General features: G+C 32.8%; 3 protein-coding genes across 5 annotated transcripts; 2 read left to right on the top strand and 1 right to left on the bottom strand.

The window, feature by feature from the left end:
* Positions 1–318: 318 nt before the first annotated feature.
* LOC127174602 (glucagon-like peptide 2 receptor) lies at positions 319–13,978 on the top strand. 3 transcript variants are annotated; one of them, XM_051125106.1, is made up of 14 exons: positions 319–622; positions 2,344–2,731; positions 5,122–5,218; positions 5,340–5,444; positions 7,531–7,652; positions 7,730–7,836; positions 8,236–8,332; positions 8,443–8,602; positions 9,022–9,082; positions 10,308–10,374; positions 11,052–11,140; positions 11,229–11,367; positions 11,579–11,620; positions 12,468–13,978. In XM_051125106.1, exons 2-14 carry the CDS (start codon positions 2,648–2,650, stop codon positions 12,801–12,803), a joined length of 1,506 nt encoding a protein of 501 aa, XP_050981063.1. In that variant the 5' UTR covers positions 319–622; positions 2,344–2,647; the 3' UTR covers positions 12,804–13,978. The 3 variants fall into 3 exon arrangements, with proteins under 3 accessions (XP_050981063.1, XP_050981061.1, XP_050981062.1); XM_051125104.1 differs by having other exon boundaries at positions 320–622; positions 8,176–8,332; XM_051125105.1 differs by lacking the exon at positions 319–622 and adding an exon at positions 881–930 and having other exon boundaries at positions 8,176–8,332.
* rcvrnb (recoverin b) lies at positions 13,801–16,050 on the bottom strand. The gene is made up of 3 exons (XM_051125107.1): positions 15,234–16,050; positions 14,808–14,919; positions 13,801–13,919 (listed from the first exon to the last, which is right to left on the bottom strand). Exons 1-3 carry the CDS (start codon positions 15,612–15,614, stop codon positions 13,801–13,803), a joined length of 612 nt encoding a protein of 203 aa, XP_050981064.1. The 5' UTR covers positions 15,615–16,050.
* A 1,783-nt stretch (positions 16,051–17,833) lies between these two features.
* pts (6-pyruvoyltetrahydropterin synthase) lies at positions 17,834–21,359 on the top strand. Its single transcript, XM_051123597.1, has 6 exons — positions 17,834–18,023; positions 18,973–19,052; positions 19,176–19,198; positions 19,474–19,530; positions 20,548–20,618; positions 20,695–21,359. Exons 1-6 carry the CDS (start codon positions 17,959–17,961, stop codon positions 20,816–20,818), a joined length of 420 nt encoding a protein of 139 aa, XP_050979554.1. The 5' UTR covers positions 17,834–17,958; the 3' UTR covers positions 20,819–21,359.
* The last annotated feature ends 672 nt before the right edge of the window (positions 21,360–22,031 follow it).

Genomic DNA, 22,031 nt, shown 5'->3' with positions numbered 1-22,031 from the left:
CACAGAAAACAGGAATTTTAAATTGTAATAATATTTTACAATTTTACTATATTTTTGATCAAATAAATACAGCCTCGGTTAGCAGAAGAGACTTCTTAAAAAAAAATTAAAACTACAATTATTCGAGCAGTAGTGCATATCTTTCATCCTATAGCAGTTCTGATCTGGCAGTTTTTTAACTCTCTTGATGTTAAACACGGGCCGTCAGTGGTGTAAGAGTAAGTTCGATGTTGCATTTGTTTATCATCTGTTCTGTTTTGTATATCTGTCGCTCATCTTGACCCTGCGAGAGAGATCATGAGAACTCACTTCAACTTCAGACTGTCAGACTGCACGAGTTCGTTGCCCATTTTGTTTACATCTGCGGGACACGTAGCATCAAACGCAAGAAAGCTGACCGGACATATGCATGCAGCACTCATGATTAACTTTCATACAAGCAGACGCTTTGTCACGGGAATTCAGAATCAAACAATTTTTGAGCAGAGTTTGCTCATTAAACTATTAGGTTTCTAAATGACAAAATCACAGGGATCATCATTTGAATATCTCAGCAGAAAATGCTTAGGATGTTCCTCAAATTCTCAGTAGTCTTCTTCACAGTTTAGACGAGCTCTGACATGTAAGTATGGCATTTTTATTTGCATTAGTAACTCTTTTGCAAAGTGCTAATAAAGTCTTTACAAAGAGATTTAGATATTAAACTTAATAGATGATGATATTTTAACATATGCATAATGTGCATGTCATTAAATGTGTACGTTTGTCTGATGATGATGTGAATGTTGCATTAGTGCATTAGAAGCTCAAGCCAGTCAATTCACTTCCATTTTGTTAATGCACCGTAATTGACTTCCTGAATGAAGAACATTAAATTCCTATCCATAATAGCAGACTGTGTTAAGACTGGATAATTATACATTATGGCAGGTAATTATCCTAACAAATGAAGTGCTTACATGCTGCTGAAGGTCTAGTGAAGTTAATTTCTATTAGCTTGGGCTGCGGTACAATAAGAGCAAAGGCGTCTGGTGTTATTTATTAGTTTTATTTGACAAATGGCTGGCACATAACAAGGTGAGTTTAGTTTAAAGAGACTAACCCACAGGCTTTTAGATGATGGCTGGCTCATAACAGTGATTTATTGTGATTTGTGTGTTTTATTGTGTATGTGTTTAACGTGGTACGGCTTGATGTCCTATAAATGCTTTTAAAGCATTGCACTAATAAATGTGTGTGTTTTTGAAGTATTATATTACGTGACATACAGGATAATAGGAAAACTACATTACAAATTCTGACAGATTTTCCATTTTATGAATATTTAGAAATGTTAGAATTTTGTTACATATTAAAAGTATTAAATATTTAGAAATTTAGTGTTAACTGCAGTCCACTAGTTCAAAAATGTAACCACGTTGCCCAAGTTATTGTAAGAAAAAATGTTAAAACTAATATTTTTCTTCAATTTATTGCAAATATAAATTTATCAGTAGCTTCGAACAAACATGCGCTCTCAAAACATGCCCTTAATAAAGTTAAAGTTTTATTTAGACTAAATGTTTCTGGCATAGTTTTTGTTGCTGTTGTTTTAATTAATTTTTTGTTTAATTTTACATTATGTAATCACACAAATCAGGGTTTAAAATCTCCTACTTTTTAGTAAAAGTCTTCAAATTCAACCATCATTTTAAGAAATAGGAAACAAAACAGCTCATATAATATTTAACTATATCACTTTTCTTAAGTTTAAGCACTTCTAATACTGGTCTTTTTATTTTTTACGTTTATTTTCATTATTGTTATTGTTTTATGTATTTATTTTATTCGCTTTTTTGTTATTGAATAAAAAATGCTTTGGATAAAAAACAATATTACTATTATTATTATTTTTTTTATTTAATAGCAATATGCTCCTAAATGTGCTAAAAAATGACTTTATTTTCAGGCCCTGTTTTGTGCCCTATGTGGAATGTGTTACTTGTTATTTTTATTTTTAATTATAGTTATAAAGCCTTTTAAAATAATTTTGTTCTTGCATTTCTGCAGTCTGCATTAAAATATTATTATTATTATTAATTTAATAATAGTAATAATGATAGCAATAATGTCCTAAATGTTCCAAAAAAAAAAAAAAGACTTTATTTTCAGCCCTGTTTTGTGCCCTATGTGGAACGTGTTAACATTGGTTAACATTAATGAAAGTTGACTCTTTGACATTTATTTCTCTCTCTCCCATTGTTTTGATGATCTACTGTAATAAAACACATAAAACTGTTGAAAATGCTCAGATACTGTAACTGAATTGTCTTTAAAGTCTCTATTTGCTTTGCATTTCATAAGCCGTAACAGTGAAGTTCCCATCTCTTGCCTTATCTTGATTGGCTGGGAAGGGCCAGAAGTGAAGCAGGACTGAGTGAAACAGCGCAGACGCTCTCATTTGGAGATTAGGCAACAGAAGGACCGGGTCTGTGAACTCTGAGGCTCTCGCTGTCATCCAGACCAGAGCAGCCGCATCGGATGGTCAACAGGAAATCCAGCGTAAGGACAGGAAACACTATGAGTGAGACGAGCTGCGGTGGCCTGAGGGACGCGGCGTGACGTGCTGGAGCTCTGTTCATGGGCAGGTGAATATTGAGCCGTGTTCATGGTGTTCATGCTGCCCGCGGGGAGAAGAGCGGCGCTCGGAGTTCAGCGCTGGACTCTTATTGTGCTCCTCTACAGCAGTCAGGTGAGTCAATGACATTCATTCACACATACACCTCTACACATCACTGTCAAATGACTTCAGAAGTGTTTAGAAAATGTTTCATTTTGTAGTTTTTAGCTTTGCAAACTGCAGTCATTACACTGTTTCACAAGAAAATACTGTTTCAGTCTTTCCACTTCAATTCAGTGCATTGTAATTAATTGTGAAATCTACTCGCAAAATTATTTCAAATTAAATCCTACACCAACTTTTTTCAGTGTAGTTAGTTAAAAAAGTAACTTTACGTAAAATAAAAAAAAAATAAAAAAAATAAACGGAATAATAAAATAAGATTTTTTCTTATTCTATTATGTAAATACGATAAAAAAGAAGAATTCTGTGATTTTGGCGGAATATTTTTAAAGCAATTATTGGAAGATTATAAATGAAAAATGTTACATTTTAACAAGAAATACTATTCTATTTCTGCTTCAAAATGTAATGTTTAATTCAAATTGATTTGTAATTATATGTGTAACATAGTAAACAACCTAATAAAATTATAAGTTATTAGTTTTTCAAAGCTGTATATTATCGGAACATTATACATTACCCAGACATTAATATGTTTTACAAGAAAATATGATTTCAGTTATTCTGTTTCAAAATTGCAGTGTTTCTTGCCATTTCTTTGTAATTATTTACAAATTTACTACCAATATTAATGTCAAAATTGTTTGCACACTAAATTTGTATCATATATCAAATGCTATATCTTGATATTATTATGAACAGCTGCCTAGTCATATCTCTGCCCATATGTTGTTGTTTAAGCTCTCATATAAATCCACATACTCTGAAAGTTTAGCAGACAGACATGAATCTCTGGAGATTAGCGCACAGAGAGTTCGGCATCGTTGGAGAAACATTGCAAAATATGCTTCAGACATGATAATCTGAATGTGATTTGTGTAAAGGTCTCTCAAACATTTATGGTGTGATTAAACATTTACAATGCACCGCAACTTATTAAAAGGTATAAAAGAGTCTAAAAAAGGTGGACAGTTTTGCAAGTTGCCATTATAGCTCATATAAAATTAAAGCATAGTGCTTTCGTAGTAACTGTTTAAGTAAGAGGAATCTGATATATTTTTCACACACTTAACAAATCAGTAGTTATAGACTTATTGTACTGTTAATAAAGTGACACCACATTTCTTTTAAAAAATGTAACATAAAAAATGTTTTTTTTTTTTTTTTTTTTTTTTTTTTAAATGCAACTATTGAAATGATTAAACCATTGCACAAACGATAGTTTAACAACTTTAAAATACGAAAGTGTGCATGTTGGTCACTTTCAAAATTGTGTCAAATGTCAGCATATACAGTTTTGTGCAATCCTTGTGAGTTTAGTAGAATTACAGTACATTGGAAAAACTCTCCCCGTCTGTGCAGATATGATATTTCTAGGATTTTTTAACATTTAGGTGAACGTTCTGTATATATAAAATTAAACATTATGCTGAATCAGATGCACCAGTTAAGTTAGTATGCAGTATTTTGACTGGAAATCATATTATAAAACAGTAAGTAAGTAAGATACTGATTTTCGAATTTGAAATTCATGTATATTTGTACATCTGCTGTCAGATAAGGAGGATGGTGGACATTTATAATAGTGATTTCATCTCTTTAGCTTATAGATTTTTATGTGTTTAAATTGCTCTTAAATTGCTAGCCCGACAGCTCTTTAGATAAATGTAAGTGTGTTTCTTGTAAAACATACACTTTCTTCTATTGAAAAATAGTAGCTTAAATACATTTTATTGCACATTACTCATCTAAAATATTATTTAATATAGCTACACTGTTCATATTAATACATTATGTTAATATATTAAAATCCTTAGCTGTGTTTTATTACCTATAGTCCTACTTAATACACCATAGAAACATTAAACCCAGTATAAAGAGTATCTGCAAATGAGTAACAAGAACGCATCCAAGCAACTGATATTTAGCAGTTGGCATTGTAAATTGGAAAGAATGTAAATATTTATCTGTTCATTGTAGCAGAAATGAAAGTGTGTTTAATATCACCTCCAATGGCAAACACACGGCACTCTGCGGTGTTATTAGATATTAGTCCTAATAAAACAAGATTCAAACTAGAGACTTCAAAAAATGTAAAGTTGGTGACTAAAAGCTTGGTGAGGTTATTGCTAAAAAGAGAGAAAGATATGTTTAAGAGAACAACATAGACTTTTCCTTAAGAACATTTATAAATACTGCCATCTAGTGTTTTAAAATGTAGCATTAATCGCACATCAGCCCAACGAAAGCATCAGCTCTCATATGACTCAGTGTGCAATACTCACACTTAGTCCACACATTAACAGGAAGTAAATGCCATGTATTATGGTTTTGTAAAGGTCATGGGCTCCACGCTGGATGACCTGATCTATAAACGTAGTGAATATCAAGAGAACTGCACACGATTCCTGAAAGCCACTTTCCCTACTGGAACTGGTAAGTGAAACTAATTTAAATGTGTAGATATTTCAATGTGTGTGTATATATATATATATATATATATATATATATATACACACACAGATTATATTTATTCCTTGTACAAATCACCCTATAGGAATTTTCTGCAATGGAACATTTGATGTTTTTGCCTGTTGGCCACATTCATCTCCCGGGATCGTATCTGTACCCTGCCCTCCATATTTACCATGGATCAAAGAAGGTTGCTTATTCTATTCTAGTTCAACACTTTTTTTGTCTTATTATAGTTAAAAACTTACTGAGTTGTATCATTGCATCATCTATTGCCATTTTCTGATGTAAATAATAAAATAATACATAATAAAGAAGAAGTTCACTTCCAGAACAGATCATTTACTCACCCCCTTGACATCCAAGATGTTCATGTCATACTTTCTTCAAGTTGACGAAAACATGAAGAGGAATGATCTCCATATAGTGGACTTCTATGGTGCCCCGAAGTTTGAACTTCCATGGCTCTAAATTAGGGGTGTAACAATACATGTATTTGTACTGAACCGTCACGGTATGGACATCTTGGTTCGGTGCATGACTTACAAGGAATACAGGCAATTCACCTTAATCCAGAAGGGGGCGCCTACAGTAATGCAACGCTGTTTTATAACAGAAGAACAGCGAATGCCAGGAGTTGTGCACTTGAAAACAAAGACCACTAGACAGTGACCATGTGCTGATTTTAGTATAACGTAACTTTAAAGGCTTGCGCATTCAACTGTTTGCGAAATGGAGCTTTGTGCTCTTGTGTCCTACCTCTCTCATTCGGCACAAATCCAAATATTCCATAATATTTCCATATTTGTGATGTATCTATATGGTAAACTATTATTTATTATGTAAATGGCTTTGTACTTTAGTCGCGTTCCAACGGTGCCAGAATGAGGCTACTTTTGACAAAGTAACGTTAAAACATAAGTAACTTATGTTTTGTGTGTGTGCACCGGCGCAATTACTTAAACTGTTTCCTTATACCAGCAAAACATTATAATTTTATATAATATTTAGTATTTTCACATCTAGGTGGAAAAAATGTAATTTGTACTACAGTCTGTTCAAAATTAACGAAAAGAAACTTAGCATAGTAGATGTGTTGTTGTTTTTCCCTGTTGTACTGAAATCGTATCGAACCGTGGCCCCCGAACTGTGACATCTGTGTACCGTTACACCCTTACTCTAAATGATCCTAGCCGAGGAAGAAGGGTCTTATCTAGCGAAACAATTGGTCATTTTCGAAACAAATTGACAATTCATATACTTTTTAACCTCAAATGCTCGTCTTGTCTGTGTTTTTTCCGGATCAATACAGTTAGGGTATGTCGGAAAACTCCCATCTCGTTTTCTTCCCAACTTCAAAATCATCCTACATCGCTGCAGAAGTACCGACACAGTGTTTACAAAGTGAACATGCAAAGATGATCAAATGACCTTTACAAAAAAGAAAGAAAGAAAGAAAAAAAAAAGTAAAACAGCGAAGCAGGACGATTTTGAAGTTGAAGAAGAAAACGAGTTGGGAGTTTTTCAACATTCCCTAACTGTATTGACTCGGATTACACAGACTACACATGCAGAGACAAGACCAGCATTTGAAGCTGCGTTATATCTGCATTTTGGAAGTTCAAACTTGGGGACACCACTTGGAGAACATTTCTGAAATGTTTTCCTCAAGAAACATAATTTCTTATCGACTGAAGAAAGAAAGACATGAACATCTTGGATGACGAGGGGGTGAGTAAATTATCTGTAAATTTTTGTTCTGGAAGTGGACTTCTCCTTTAATTAATTTATTTTTAATATATTCAAAAGTGTATACTAAGGTTTTTTATGTTTTTAAAATAAGTCTTTTCTGCATACCAAGGCTGCATTTATTTGATACTGTAAAAGCAATAATATTGCAAAATATTGTTAAAATATAAAATAATTGTTTTTATATTAGAATATATTTTAAAATGAATATTACATCTGTGATGACAAAGCTGAAGAACCAAGTCAGCATGTGACTCCGAAGACTGTAGTAAGTGAGTAATAATGTTGAAAATTCCGATTTGATCACATGAATAAATTACCTTTTACAATTTATTCACGTAGAACAGTGCTATTTTGAAATGTAATAATATTTTATGTAATAGTAGTATTATTTTTACTGTACCAAATAAATGCAGTCTTGGTGAGCAGAAGAGACTTAAAAATGTTTAATTATTTCAAAACTTTTGACTTTCGATAATAATTTTATCTAAACTTTAAACATAAGAAATTATGGTGGTCATTTTCAGGTGCTACTGGAAACGTGTACAAGGAATGCACGGTCAACGGGACCTGGAAAACTGAGGAGAATTCCAGCACCATATGGAGAAATCAGTCAGAGTGTGAACATGATTATTTTTTCAAATCCAAGGTGAATATTGCTACCATACATTACAAGTGTGGTGTCCGTCACAGAATCATTTTTACACTAGTATCCTGCATACACAGGAAGAAGAAATGTTTCGGCAAACTGTGCTGAGAGTCTTGTCCATTGTAGGATACTCGCTGTCATTTTCCTCTCTTTGCTTGGCTGTTCTGATCATGGGTCTTCTGAGGTGAGTGGTGTTCTGCAGGGCTCGGTGTTTGGTCCTTTAAGCTTTCCTTAACTATTTCTCATAGTACTTTAATCATAATCTCACTAATTTAGAATGTAGGCGTTCTCTCCTGTTCACTATGTTTGCATTTAACCAATGTTCCCAGTCATTGTACTTACATAATTGGATTTATTTTTGTACTTGCGTTTCCAAGCTTTGTTTTCATTGATCAAATAGGATCATTTCTGTCCTGTCCGGTCATTTATTCTGTCCCAGCCCGGAGCTGGCTCCAGATATCTGATATCCTAATTTTATTTGTCCATGACAAAGCAATAAATTATTTTTACCTGTTGTTTTCAGGAAGCTTCACTGTACGAGGAACTACATCCACATGAATCTCTTTGTATCATTCATATTTAGAGCAACAGCAGTAATAATCAAAGAGGTTATATTACAAGTCGCGTATACCAACATGCCGAGGGATGAGATTGGATGGAACAGCTACACAAAGTCTACGGTACAGAAACATTTCTTTATGTGTCTGTTTTGTGGAATTATTTCATCTGAACAAGTCTACATAAACAAAAAGACAAGACAAATGCAGTAATATTAATGCCAACCTTCCAGATTTCATTCATCTGTAAGGCCTCAAAGGTGTCGCTGGAGTATTTTGTGGGGTGTAATTACTTCTGGCTGTTAGTGGAGGCGATATTCCTTCACACGCTGCTGTTCACTGCAGTTCTGACCAGGAAAAGACTTCTGAAGAAATATATGATTATAGGATGGGGTGAGGCTTGTATTTAATACATAAAAATACTCTTTTCTTCTCATTTTCTTTAAAGAAGAAGTCCACTTCCAAAACAAAGATTCACATATAATGTTCTCACCCCCTTGTCATCCAAGATGTTGATGTCTTTCTTTCTTCAGTCGTAAAGAAGTAGTTTTTTGAGGAAAACATTTCAGCATTTTTCTCCATATAATGGACTGATATGGTGCCCCGATTTTGAACTTCCAAAATGCACCATATCAGTCCATTATATGGAGAAAAATCCTGAAATGTTTTCCTCAGAAAACATAATTTCTTTACGGCTGAAGAAAGAAAGACATGAACATCTTGGATGACAAAGGGGTGAGTACATTATCTTTGTTCTGGAAGTGGACTTCTCCTGACTATGACTCATCAGTTCTCCAACTTTATCCATTCAGGAACTCCATTACTGTTTGTGATTCCCTGGACTGTTGTAAAGACGCTGTATGAAAATAAAAGGTACGTGCCTGTTTTGCTTCTGATTGACACTTCAAAAAGAAGTTTTGCATGTAATACAGAAAATCATTTGTGTGAGGAGATGTTTTATGGTGGAATACACTGCCGTTCAAAAGTTTGGGATCAGTAAGATTTCTGATTTTTAAAGCAGTCTTTTCTGCTCATCAAAGCTGCGTTTATTTGATTAAAAATACAGAAAAAAACAGTAATATTGTAAAATATTGTTGCAATTTAAAATTGTGTTTTTTTATTTTAATAAACTTTAAAATAGAATTTATTCCTGTGATCAAATTTAAATTTTAGCATCATTACTCCAGTCTTCAGTGTCACATGATCCTTCAGAATTCATTCTAATACGCTGATTTATTATCAATTTAGGAAAGAGTTGTGGTGCTTAATATTATTTTAAAATAGAAATCTTATGTAACATTATACATTAACACAATACTTAATACTTTTATTCGGCAAGGATGTGTTAAATTGATAAAAAGTGATAGTAAAGACTTATATTTCTATTTTGAATAAATGCTGTTCTTTTTAACTTTTTATTTATCAAGGAATCCTGAAAAAAGTATCACAGATTCCAAAGAAATATTCCAACATTGATAATAAATCAGCATATTATAATGATTTCTGAAGGACCGCGTGACACTGAAGACTGGAGTAATGGCTGATGAAAATTCAGGTTTGCGTCAAAGAAATAAATTATATTTTGAAGTATGTTAAAATAGAAAACTGTTATTTTAAATTGCAATAATATTTTTTTTAACTTTTTTTTATCAAATAAATGGAACTTTGGTGAGCATAAGAGACTTCTTTAAAAAAACATTACAAATCTTACTGATTCCAAACTTTTGAATGAAAGGGGAAGTATTTTTTGGTAATGATACGCTTTGAAAAAAAAATGGTGTAGCATTTACTTTAAAACTATTTTCACTCAGAAATTACTATAAAAAATTTCACAAATAGTTACAAAAAACAGCAAGTAACACTTTGAGTTATTGTCAAAAGACTGAAAAAAAAATCTTGTTAAATGTACATAACCATACATAACAGTGTTCTTATACATTTAAAACTAAACACAAGGTTTAAATTATACAATGACATTATTTTTCTTAATATATCATTATAACTAAAGATATATAGATTTAATGATATAAATTTGGTAACACTTAAAGCCTTTATGTATAATGCATTATAAACAATAATGTGTTTTCTTTTTTTAAAGCTGCTGGTTTAATAACATCAGCTGGATCTGGTGGATAATTCGAGGCCCAATAACATTATCCGTGATTGTGAGTATGATACCTTATGAATTTAATTTAAAATGACTTGTTTCTCTTTTGTAATTGTATTGTAATATGAAGACTGTAGGAGAAAAGCAGGGTCAGTTGGTTTACATTCTGTCATGCTGTAATCCTGATTTCACTGTGTTGAAGCCGTTCCTCGTGCATCACATCTCATGCTGATCACGAGCTCACGAGAACGAGCTGGAAAACATGACAATTACAACGGATCAAACCAGTCGTTCTGCATCACTGCTGATTCTGTACAAGCGAAGTTCAAAATGCATTTTTGAGAATTTTGCTACAATCAAAACTTCAACTCAAATTCAAAAAACTATGGCAGATTGGTGCTTGATAAACATACATGTAAAATCAAATAAATAAGTTTGCAAAAAAAATCAGTTTTGATGAAATATAGGGTATTAAAAATAAAATTAACACTTCATTAACACCAGTCGTGCTCAAAAATTTGTCAGTTCATCAGTTGATAAACATGCATGTAAAATCAAATAAATCCTTTGTAATAAATTTCAGTGAAATTACATCAATTTTGATTAAATATAATACAAAATAACCAACACTTAATCACCACTCAAGTCCAAGTTAAAAAAAGATACTTATAAAGAAAAATATGAATCAAACACAAGTAAAATGTTGGTATAATCATACACTCACTTGTCTTTCAGGTCATTTTTTGCATTTTTCTCAAAATCATCAGACTTTTGCTGTCTAAGTTAAAGGCTGACCAGGTGAAGTTCACTGACTACAGATACAGGTTTGTCACTGCTTATCTGAAACACCTTTGTCCGTATAAAACTGATGGTGACAAGACTTATTTCATGTGATTTGCATCTGTTTCTCAGTTTAGCCAGAGCGACGCTTGTGTTGATTCCTCTGCTTGGGGTCCATGAGATCGTCTTTACCTTAATAATAGACGAATCGGTCGAGGGAAGCAGCCGCTACGCTCGAAACTTCATCAATCTGACCCTGAGCTCTTTCCAGGTGTTTTTTCTTGCTGACTAGAACACTGAAATTAGAAAAAAAAAAAGAAAATGGTTTGTTCAGAAATTGCTTGTGAATTTCACCAATGATTACAAAGTAATAGCAAGTAGTGCATTGATTTGTGTGTGAAAAATTTCAAAACTAAAATTTTCAAAAATCATTTTTTAAGTTCTAAACAAAAGCTCTAATTGTGCGTTTTATTGTTCAACAGGGTCTTTTAGTTGCAGTGCTGTACTGCTTTGCGAACGGAGAGGTATGTTTGGCGAAGACATTACAACTATAATGCATTTATATATAATAATTTATCTTAACAGCAACTTCTCATTTATGAGTGAATGTGAACAAAAACAACATTTTAAATGTTACCATGTTAGTGCCATGTTATTACTGCATGAACCCCTTTTTGTATTATTAAAAAATTGAGGAATTATTTAAAATTGCATACACATGAACCAAAAAAAAAAAAAAAAAAAAAAAAAAATATATATATATATATATATATATATATATATTTTTTTTTTTTTTATAAGAATATTATAATCTGAAAATTTCTAGTATTAACCCCATTGGAATGAATGGAATTTAATTAAATTCCTTTGAATTTTTATCTTTTTAATTTTTATCATGATTGCTTAAAAACAGTCCAACTGTATGAAACCAACTTAGCTATTTCTAATAAAACAGCATTAAAACAGCATAAATATTACTCTGAAATATTAAATTAAATCAATTTATTTTACTACCATGAACTTTCACTTTCAGATGAAAAAAAAGCTAAAATTTTCATGCTGCAATAGTTTGTACATATTCATGTTTATTAACAAAATTCAGTCCTAAAAGTGTGTGAGATATGTGGAATAGGTGAAATATATTTTACAAAACATTTTAACATTAATATAACGTCATGGATCATTTTACAAAAAAGTATTTTTGAGATTTAATAGTGCTTCATATATACCTAGGTCAAAATGACCTGAATGTGAGACAATTGCAATTTTTAAAAATATTTATTTATTTATTTTTTTGCATCAGAACAGACCTGTATATGTTACAAGACTTATCTTTCATGATAGACCTAACTATGGAAACATGTCCTCCAGGTCCAGGCTGAGCTGAAGAAGAGGTGGCAGCTGTTCATTTCCTCCAATCAGTTTGAGGTGCACAACTGTTTTGTGGACATTCACCCCAAACACCTGTGGAAGTGCTCGCAAAATAGACCCCGACAAACCACAGAACAGAGCGAATCCAATGAGGAGGGAAACCACGCCCCCACACAAAGACATCAGCAGCAGGTGGCCGTCCAATCAGCAGAGGACGTGATGTGTGGGCGGAGCTCCGGCCTAGAATTTTACATGAGGAAGAGCCTCTCGAGCAGCGACGGGGAAATGACTTTAGGAGAGACAATGGAGGAGATCTTAGAGGAGAGTGAGTTTTAACGTCTGTCGTCGAGCCCCGTTTCGGATTTATTTTTCTATAAATATGTAATTACGGATGTACATATACACCACTGTAAATGGCTTCCATGATGTTTTTGATACCTGACTTTTGTATGTGTATATGATGCAAGTGGTGATGATTCAAAATACAGAACCAAAACTGATGTACAGAAGCAACAGAAATATCTTAAAAATCATTCATGTTGCCGTAGATCCAACAATATGCTAAATTATCAATTTTGCTTTCTTAACTATGCTAGATAGTATTGTTAAATGCAATTCATTACATGCATTTAGCTTTGTATTTTTTCTTGCATTTTTAAGTCAAATATAATTGCAATTTAATATATGCATTTAGTTTGTCAAAATGAGCCAGTTGATAGCCACTTTTTTAACTTATACATTGATTTGCATCTTTGATGTGTTTAAACTGAACAATTACCAACAGATTTCTCCCTCATTTTGTGTTTATTTTGTATCTACCTTTGGACAAATGAGCCATTGGAAAAATCCCAGAGTCTGGAAAGCCCCTCAAAAGGTGACTTCATTTTTATGTATGTACACTAGTAATATTAGAACAATACTCAATGTAAAACATAAGTAGTACTAGTAGACTACTAAAATAACACCGTTTGCATGACTGTTACTGTTTTATTCATGAGCAAATGAGTGTGAAGCAAAGTTGTGGATTATTTACAGAATTTGCATGTGGTTTCACAGCAAATGATTGGCGATGATTGTGAACGTGACCGTGTTTTTGACCCTCTTTGCCAATGGACTTCTTGTATCAGTGTATTTCACTGTAATTTAGTGTCTACATATCCAGTTTTTTTTCATTTTTAACTCTCAATTTTGTTTCATACTACTGCAGCATTTTTACATGTATATTTCATGGCACAGATTGAATTGGAATCTCAGTCAACACATAACAGCAGGAATCAAAAATAATGCAGTGCACATGAAACAAAAGAATCAGATCAAAATAAAACACAAAACATTATTGCTTCTTCTCTTTGAGCCTCTCTTGGACCTTTTGTGGTTCGTCAAACTGAATCAGACGGAGGATGTTCTTATTGTCCATAACTCCTTGAATGAACTCGCCCTCTGTTATTTTACCTGATGATACGGAGAAAATGCATTCGTCAAAACTCAATAAAGCTTATACTGTTAAAGGTATCAATATTCAGTATCTTTGTTACGCATTTATAATCAGTGTTGGGGAAAGTTACTTTTAAAAGTAATGCATTACAATATTGAGTTACTCCCTAAAAAAAGTAACTAATTACATTACTTAGTTACTTTTTATGGAAAGTAATGTGTTACTTTACTCTTGCGTTACTTTTTAAATCTGGGCAGGGCTTGCTTGTTTGTTTTTGATATAAAAAGTTCTATTTTTGGCAAATGTAAAAGCCTTTTCACACCAAAATCCTCAGGCTTTGAGAAGATTAAATTCACGTTTGTACAGTAGACTGCAGAAGAAAAAAATGTCAAGTCTTCAGCAATAAAAAAAGGAAAACAAATGTTAGATTATCATGAGTAATTTTTGCTTATTAGTATGGTTAAACATCGAAGGTCGGCAGCAAAGTCATCGGTTAATAAAATGGGATTCAATGCATAAAGGATATTTGTATTATTTAACATATTTAATTATTGCAGGTTTGCGGCATATTCTGAGTTGAATTTCACTGTTGTTATTCATTTTGAGGAATACTGAATCAGTTTTTTGTTAGTGAAATGAATTAATGCATGTTCACATTTATTCTAGAACTAACATCTTCAGATTTCTCTCAACACGTGGACAGGAGAGCTTTTAATCAATAAATGGGGGAAAAGTAGCTGGCGTTACTTATTTGAAAAAAGTAACTCGGATATTTTCTCGTCAATTAAAAAGTAATGCGTTACTTTACTAGTTACTTGGAAAAAGCAATAATATTACATAACTCGCGTTACTTGTAATGCGTTACCCCCAACACTGTTTATAATGCAAAACATACTAAAACTCACCGTTTTCTTTTTTCCCAAAAAAGTCCCAAATTTTATTTGTTCGTTTTTCAGGAGTGTTCTCATCATCCGGAAGGTTTTTCTGGTCTTCTTTGGAGATCATGTTGAATATTGACTGCAAAGAAGAGCAAAGAGACTGTAAATGTTCAATCAGTGCTGCATCGTAACTGATTACTTGTAATCTGGATTACTCCGGTAATTTTCTTTTCTAAAACATTCTATATACAGTACATTTGGAAAGCCTTCCAGTTTTAGGGAACTACACACAGGTGATTTTTCTCAGGTGTTACATCGAAAGTAATCCACAATAAATGTGTAATCCAGTAGATTACAAACCACAATTTTCAACGTGTAATCTGTAATCAGTAACAGACTACAATTTGCAAGTAATCCACTCAATCCTCTAAATCAATCTGCGCTAGTTTTCACCTTCACTATTTCATGAATCTCGTTTTTGGTGATGGTGCCGTTCCTGTCGACATCGTACAGAGCGAACGCCCACTCCAGCTTCTCCACGGTCTTCCCCGAGGATGTCAGATGCAGAGCCACGATGTACTCTTTAAAGTCCAGCGTCCCGTCGCTGTTGGCGTCGAAGCTCCTGAAGACGTGCTGAGCGTAAGCCTTGGGATCGGCGTCGGGGAAGAAGCTGGCGTAGATGCTCTCGAACTGCTCTCGGCTGATGCGGCCCGTCGGACACTCGTTCAGGAACTTCTGGTACCAGGCGTAAAGCTGCTCCTCGCTGTACTTGGTGTACATCTTCAGCTCCTCGAGAAGCTCTTTGGAAAGCGCTCCGCTTTTAGCATTGCCCATTTTGTGACCTGTGACTTGAGTGTCCGGGATAAAGACAGTGTCTGCTATTTAAACTCAACTGAGGATTAAAGTGGACCGGGTGATTACAGCTGAAGCATCTTTTGATTTGATAGCTGCTAGACAAGGAGTTAGTCTCGAAAGACTATGAGCTTATGTAACAGCAGGAGACCTCCTGATCTTATTTGATGCATTCGGATAAAACCACAATATGGCAGCGTGCTGTTACAAAACCAGTTTACTGGGGTGATGTTTGCCTAAGGTCTTGTTTTGCAGTGACTGCATGTAAATGTAGGACCAGTTCTCCTCACTCCAGACAGCAAAGGAGAGCTTAGCCATTTGATTCTTCTAAAGAGTGTGCTTTCAGTCCGACTTCTCTTAAAAATGCTGAGACAGATTCTTACCCTGTCCAGCACTGAACTGGCAAGCAATTCCAGCTGCAGTGCTGAACCGATTCCTTATTGAGAGTCTCTGCATTATTCTTTCCTCTTGTGCATTTGTCTTACATTGGACGACCAGCCTTTTGGGGGGATTTGAGTCATTTAGTGTCATTGTAAACTTGCAATATTCAAGAAATGACAGATTTGGAATGGCCAACTGTTCTTTCAGTGGTTAAAAGGGTCATCCCTTCATCTGGACAACCTCCTGCTGCAGGGTTTGAGTCACCTTACAGCAGCCCAAAATCTTGCAATCTCAATGAAAAATGGAGGAATACTGCCAGTTAAATAGGGTTTGTCATATAATTAAGGAAATTAGCATTATTTTTTAAATACCAGTCACTACCAGTCAAAAGTTTTTGAACAGTAAGATTTTTTTATGTTTTTTAAAGAAGTCTCATCTGCTTTTTACTATTTTTACTATTCATAACTGTTACAAAATATAACTTATTCCTGTGATCAAAGCTAAATTTTCAGCATCATAATTCCAGTCTTCAGTGTCATATGATCCTTCAGAAATCATTCTAATATGCTGATTTGCTGCTCAAGAAACATTTCTCATTATTATCATTATTATTATCAATATATAAAATAGCTGAGTACATTTTTTCAGGATTCTTTGATGAATAGAAAGATCCAAAGATCAGCATTTATTTGAAATAAAAAGTTTTTTGAACATTATACACTATAACATTCAAAATCTTGGATCTTATAGAAATTACTATTTAGCAAGGATGCTTTAAATTGATAGTTTATAATGTTACAAAAGATTTAAGATAAATGCTGTTCTTTTGAACTTTCTATTCATCAAAGAAACCTGAAAAATTTCAACATTCTAATTATAATATTATTATTATTATTTATTTTATTTTTTTTATTTGAGCAGCAAATTAGAATTTTAGAAGGATTTCTGAAGGATCATGACTGGAGTAATGATCCTAAAAATTCAGCTTTGAAATCACAGGAATAAATTACATTTTAAAATATATACAAATCAAAATCAGTTATTTTAAGTAGTAAAACTATTGCAAAATGTTACTGTTTTTGCTATACTTTGTATCACATAAATGCAGGCTTGGTGAGCAGATAAGAATTATATATATATATATTATATATAAATCTTTTGACTAGCAGTGTATCTCATGTAAGTTTGTGTACTCTGCATCAGAATACAGCTAATTTACTGAAATATGCTTAAAAAAACTACCCTTCTTCTCCTATTAGAATAACTTTAAATAAGACTAAGCAGTGACCTTAAAATGTAGGTTGTTCACTAATTTTTATATCCACTGCACACAAAAAAAAAAAAACAAAACAAAACAAAAAACAAAATAACAACAACAACAACAACAACAACAAAATATTTAATCTCTAATCACAATATGGTAGCTGTTACAAAATGAATTTACTGTGGTGATGTTTGCCTATATGTAGGCTATATTTATATCAATCTCTATATTTTGCAGTGAGATTATTTGTGCTTTTTGCACAGTGGTAACTAATTTATATATTAATAATAATGAATATATTTTATAACAATAATTTATAAATTAATCAAATTTATGTAGACTTTTTATTTAGATGTTATGTTTAATTTTAATGTAATATTAATTTAATGATATATTCTTTTTATTATAATATGCACAAAAACGTGAACAATATGACATTAGTCACAGAATGTTGGAAGACACATGATGCTCATGAGCGGAATCATACACGTGGAAACTGCTGATGTTAAACTAAATCGATTAACATGTGTCAATAAGACAGGGGGCGGATTGACGAAGCCACGCCTCTAGTAAACTGAAAATCATGAAATGTGTACTATGGTAGCGTGAAAGTGCAGCGCAGCTGTGATTATAAAGCCTCACAAACACGCAGTCCCGAACATTATCAACATCATCATCATCATGTCTGAGCGCATCGGCTTCATCACGCGTGTGCAGAGTTTCAGCGCCTGCCATCGCTTACACAGGTACTGTACTGTGAGCAAACAAACCTCCACTCGGTTTTGCCTTCTCACTTCCACTAACGCGCTTTGTGGTCGATAATCTGTCTGATTATATCGCAGTACAGCGTCGTGAACCTTTCTTAATTCAACAGGTTAAATGTAGAAAGAGGTTTGGGTAAATGCAAGCACGTTTGTCCAACTATCATTCTGAATTATGAATAATACTTCGCAGGAAGACAGAAGGATGCTGCGTCAACACGACGGAATTATGGGAAATGTAGTTTCACCAGCCTGACTGAACGTTAGCAGCGGCTTACTTTAAAGGGATAGTTCACCCAAAAATGAAAATTTGATGTTTATCTGTTTACCCCCAGGACATCCAAGATGTAGGTGACTTTGTTTCTAAAGTAGAACACAAACGAAGATTTTTAACTCAAACCGTTGCAGTCTGTCAGTCATATAATGGCAGTCAATGGTTACCAAATCTTTGAGAGTAAAAAAAAAAAACATACACAAACAAAACCAAATTAAACTCTGCGACTCGTGACGATACACTGATGACCTAAGACACGAAGCGATCGGTTTGTGCGAGAAACTGAACAGTGTTTATATCATTTTTACCGTTTTTTTTTTTTTTTTTTTTACCGAGTTTGTGTATGTTTTTTTTACTCTCAAAGATTTGGTAGCCATTGACTGTATTATATGACTGACAGACTGCAACGGTTTGAGTTAAAAATCTTTGTTTGTGTTCTACTGAAGAAACAAAGTCACCTACATCTTGGATGTCCTGGGGGTAAACAGATAAACATCAAATTTTCATTTTTGGGTTAACTATCCCTTTAAATCATTGCCAAATGTGTTTGTTGACATAATAATAATAATAATAATAATAGTAGTAGTAGTAGTAGTAGTAGTAGTATTAGTTGTAGTATTTATTTTTGTTATTATTATTTTTAATTTTTATTTATTTTAGCAAAGCATTAAGTGATGAGGAGAACAAAAGAATATTTGGAAAATGCAACAATCCTAATGGCCACGGTCATAACTACACAGGTGAGTTATTATACATGTGGCAATAAATTATGACCACATACATCGTTAACCTTAATAATGCTTGTGTTTGTATATCATTCATGCAAACAAATAAACAAGTTTTTCTTGTTTGTGTTTTTCTAGTTGAAGTGACAGTTCGAGGCAAGGTACGTTACAACCACACTCTCAGAAATAAAGGTACAAAAGCTGTCACTGGGGCAGTACCTTTTTTTAAAAGGTACACTTTTGTACCTATTAGGTTTTCATATGTACACCGTAAGAACTATTATGTACCTTAAAGGTACCAAATGGACTCTTTTTGGACCTTTATTTCTGAGAGCGCATATTAGGTCACAGAATGCACATTTCAATACTGAGAAATTTGGTGTATTGTGAATTTGGACATGTATAAAATGGTTTATCATTGGATTTGTTTTCATAGATTGACAGAAAGACAGGAATGGTAATGAATCTTACTGATCTGAAGGAGTATATTGAGGTACGGCTGTCTCTGCACTGTCTAATGTGTACTTAACAATAACTAAAAATACTTGAATTAAATGTAATGTATATTAGAGTTAATATAACAAAACTAAACATTGATTTTACAAACAAATTCTATTTTTAAACATTGACTTATTTTAAGTAATTATTAAATTAGTAATTATTAATGTTTATTTTGAGATTTTATTATTATATTAATAAATAAATAATGTATATATAATAAATAAATATAATAAATATTTATTTTTACTCTGATTTTTTATTTTAGCTATATATATATCAACAATAAATAAATTACATTTCATATGTATTAGTTAATATAACAGCTAAACACTGATTTTACAAATAAATTCTATCTTTAACACTGAGTTACTTTAAGTAATTGTTAAATTTGTTATTATTATTATTATTTATTTTTATTTACATTAAAATTTAATTTTTATTTTATACAAACAATATATTAATCAAATTTCATATATATTAGAGTTAATATAACATAACTAAACAGATTTTACAAATAAATTCTATCTTTACCTTTGACTTATTTTAAATAATTGTCACATTTGTTAATTATTATTTTTTTATTTACATTTTTAAATGTAATTTTTATTTTAGCTCTCTCTCTCTCTCTCTCTCTCTCTCTCTCTATATATATATTATATTATATTATTATAAAAACAATAATTACAAATACACAATTAAACACTGATTTTACTAATAAATTTTATCTATCTATCTCTATCTATCTATCTATCTATATATATATATATATATATATATATATATATATATATTCTGAATTCATTGTATTGGACTTGCTTTCTTAAAAAAACATTCTATAGTGACTTGAGACTATTTAAAAAAACAAACAAACAAACAAAAAAAACCTCACAAATATAATGCATGAAATATTCCAGAAAGTCTGGTTAATAATTCACCTCCTGTACAAAATTGTGAGCACATGTACAGGAACTGAATATGTAAACACTGTTAATAAGTTATGTTTTTTTAGGAGGCCATCATGAAACCTCTTGACCATAAAAATCTAGATCTGGATGTGCCATATTTTGCTGATGTTGTCAGGTATGACTCTCTGTTTCTCTTTCTCTCATTGTCAAAATACAGTCCTTTTAATGTTTAATTTATTTGTTTCATGCAGCACCACAGAAAACCTGGCTGTGTTTATTTGGGACAGTATGGTGAAGCTTCTCCCACCCGACAGCCTGTATGAGATTAAAATATATGAAACGGACAAAAATATTGTGGTATACAGAGGCGAATAGAGTATATTGAGCTGCGCTGCTGCTTGTCTTCATGCGGTGGCTCAAAGTACAGCAGCAACCCGCAATGGATTTGAGAAAGTATATTAAGTGAGAGCGGCACCTGCTGTGTTTCACTGCAATATGGGATTAATGTAAGTCACTGGGAATTTGGCTCAGCTGTCCAGCATGAGATTGATCCTATTACACACAGAGAGATTACACACACACAAAATCTTTTTCCAAATTAATTAGCAGTCTTTCCCTCAGCGCCTGTTGTCTATAAGGAGCCATATTCATTTTCAAATCAAGCCTGTTTGAATAGAAGCAGGCCTGTTTCAAAATATATTTTAATTAATGAATAATAAAAATATTTTAATAATATTTCTAATACTTAAATCTTTTTTAATGCATTTTAGTTATGTATCCTTTGTCAGTACTCTTTATGTATCCTTTTTTCAGTGCTTTTGCTGAGAAAATGTTTTTGGGTTATTTGTACTTCCAATAGATGGCGCTACAAGTGTGTCAGATTTCATTCCAGTAAAGTTTGCTGTCAAAACCTGTATATGAAGATTGAAATATCTGTGTAATTGAGAAAACTATTCTTTACATTTTAATATTTTGTCATTCTGAATGTTTGTCTGTGCTTCTGTGTTGGAATTTAAACACTAAACCAGCAGCCTGCTATGTCTATGTCTGTGGTTTATATTTGAGAAAATGCTTGGCAGAGAATGCTTCAAAAATGCTTTAAGTAATAAATGTTGCATGATATATTTCCCTCACTGACGTGAGGATTATCAGCGATAAAGAGTAAATCTGATTTACGTGCACTCTTCAAACATTACAAGACACGGATGGCAGCAAAGAAAACTGATTTGGTCTTAAATCCCCAAGTCCATGTAAGTTCAATATTATGCTTGTCCTGTCATGCATTTAATTTTGGGGGGTGATCTGTCCAGGTGGAATTCATGCTGGTTGTTTGACTGGATATATCAGTAAAGACCCTGGCATGCATGCATGTGTGTTTACACCATTACACAGCTACAACACCTGGCCAGGATCACCATTAATGTGGTGTAAAGTTTGACACAGAAATGTTTTATATCACTTGCATCACTTGCATCACTTGCCAGACCAAGACATTGCAATTAAAGGAGTAGTTCAGCTAAAATAAAAATGTGCTCACTCTCAGGCCATCTAAGATGTAGAGTTTGTTTCTTTATCAGATTTGGAAAAA

The sequence above is a fragment of the Labeo rohita genome, chromosome 12, assembly GCF_022985175.1.
Source record: "Labeo rohita strain BAU-BD-2019 chromosome 12, IGBB_LRoh.1.0, whole genome shotgun sequence".
Taxonomy (NCBI): Eukaryota; Metazoa; Chordata; class Actinopteri; order Cypriniformes; family Cyprinidae; genus Labeo; species Labeo rohita.
This window is presented reverse-complemented; position numbering and strand designations above follow the sequence as displayed.

Bases quoted from the DNA above. Each gene is read 5' to 3' on its own strand.
- LOC127174602 (XM_051125104.1), top strand. From the start codon at position 2,648: ATGGTGTTCATGCTGCCCGCGGGGAGAAGAGCGGCGCTCGGAGTTCAG. The intron at 8,603-9,021 runs GTGAGGCTTGTA...TTATCCATTCAG, and splicing joins ATATATGATTATAGGATGGG to GAACTCCATTACTGTTTGTG. The intron at 11,621-12,467 runs GTATGTTTGGCG...CATGTCCTCCAG, and splicing joins ACTGCTTTGCGAACGGAGAG to GTCCAGGCTGAGCTGAAGAA.
- rcvrnb (XM_051125107.1), bottom strand. From the start codon at position 15,614: ATGGGCAATGCTAAAAGCGGAGCGCTTTCCAAAGAGCTTCTCGAGGAG. The intron at 14,920-15,233 runs GTGAAAACTAGC...TCTTCTTTGCAG, and splicing joins AGATTCATGAAATAGTGAAG to TCAATATTCAACATGATCTC. The intron at 13,920-14,807 runs GTGAGTTTTAGT...CCGTATCATCAG, and splicing joins TTTTGGGAAAAAAGAAAACG to GTAAAATAACAGAGGGCGAG.
- pts (XM_051123597.1), top strand. From the start codon at position 17,959: ATGTCTGAGCGCATCGGCTTCATCACGCGTGTGCAGAGTTTCAGCGCC. The intron at 19,053-19,175 runs GTGAGTTATTAT...GTGTTTTTCTAG, and splicing joins CCACGGTCATAACTACACAG to TTGAAGTGACAGTTCGAGGC. The intron at 19,531-20,547 runs GTACGGCTGTCT...ATGTTTTTTTAG, and splicing joins ATCTGAAGGAGTATATTGAG to GAGGCCATCATGAAACCTCT.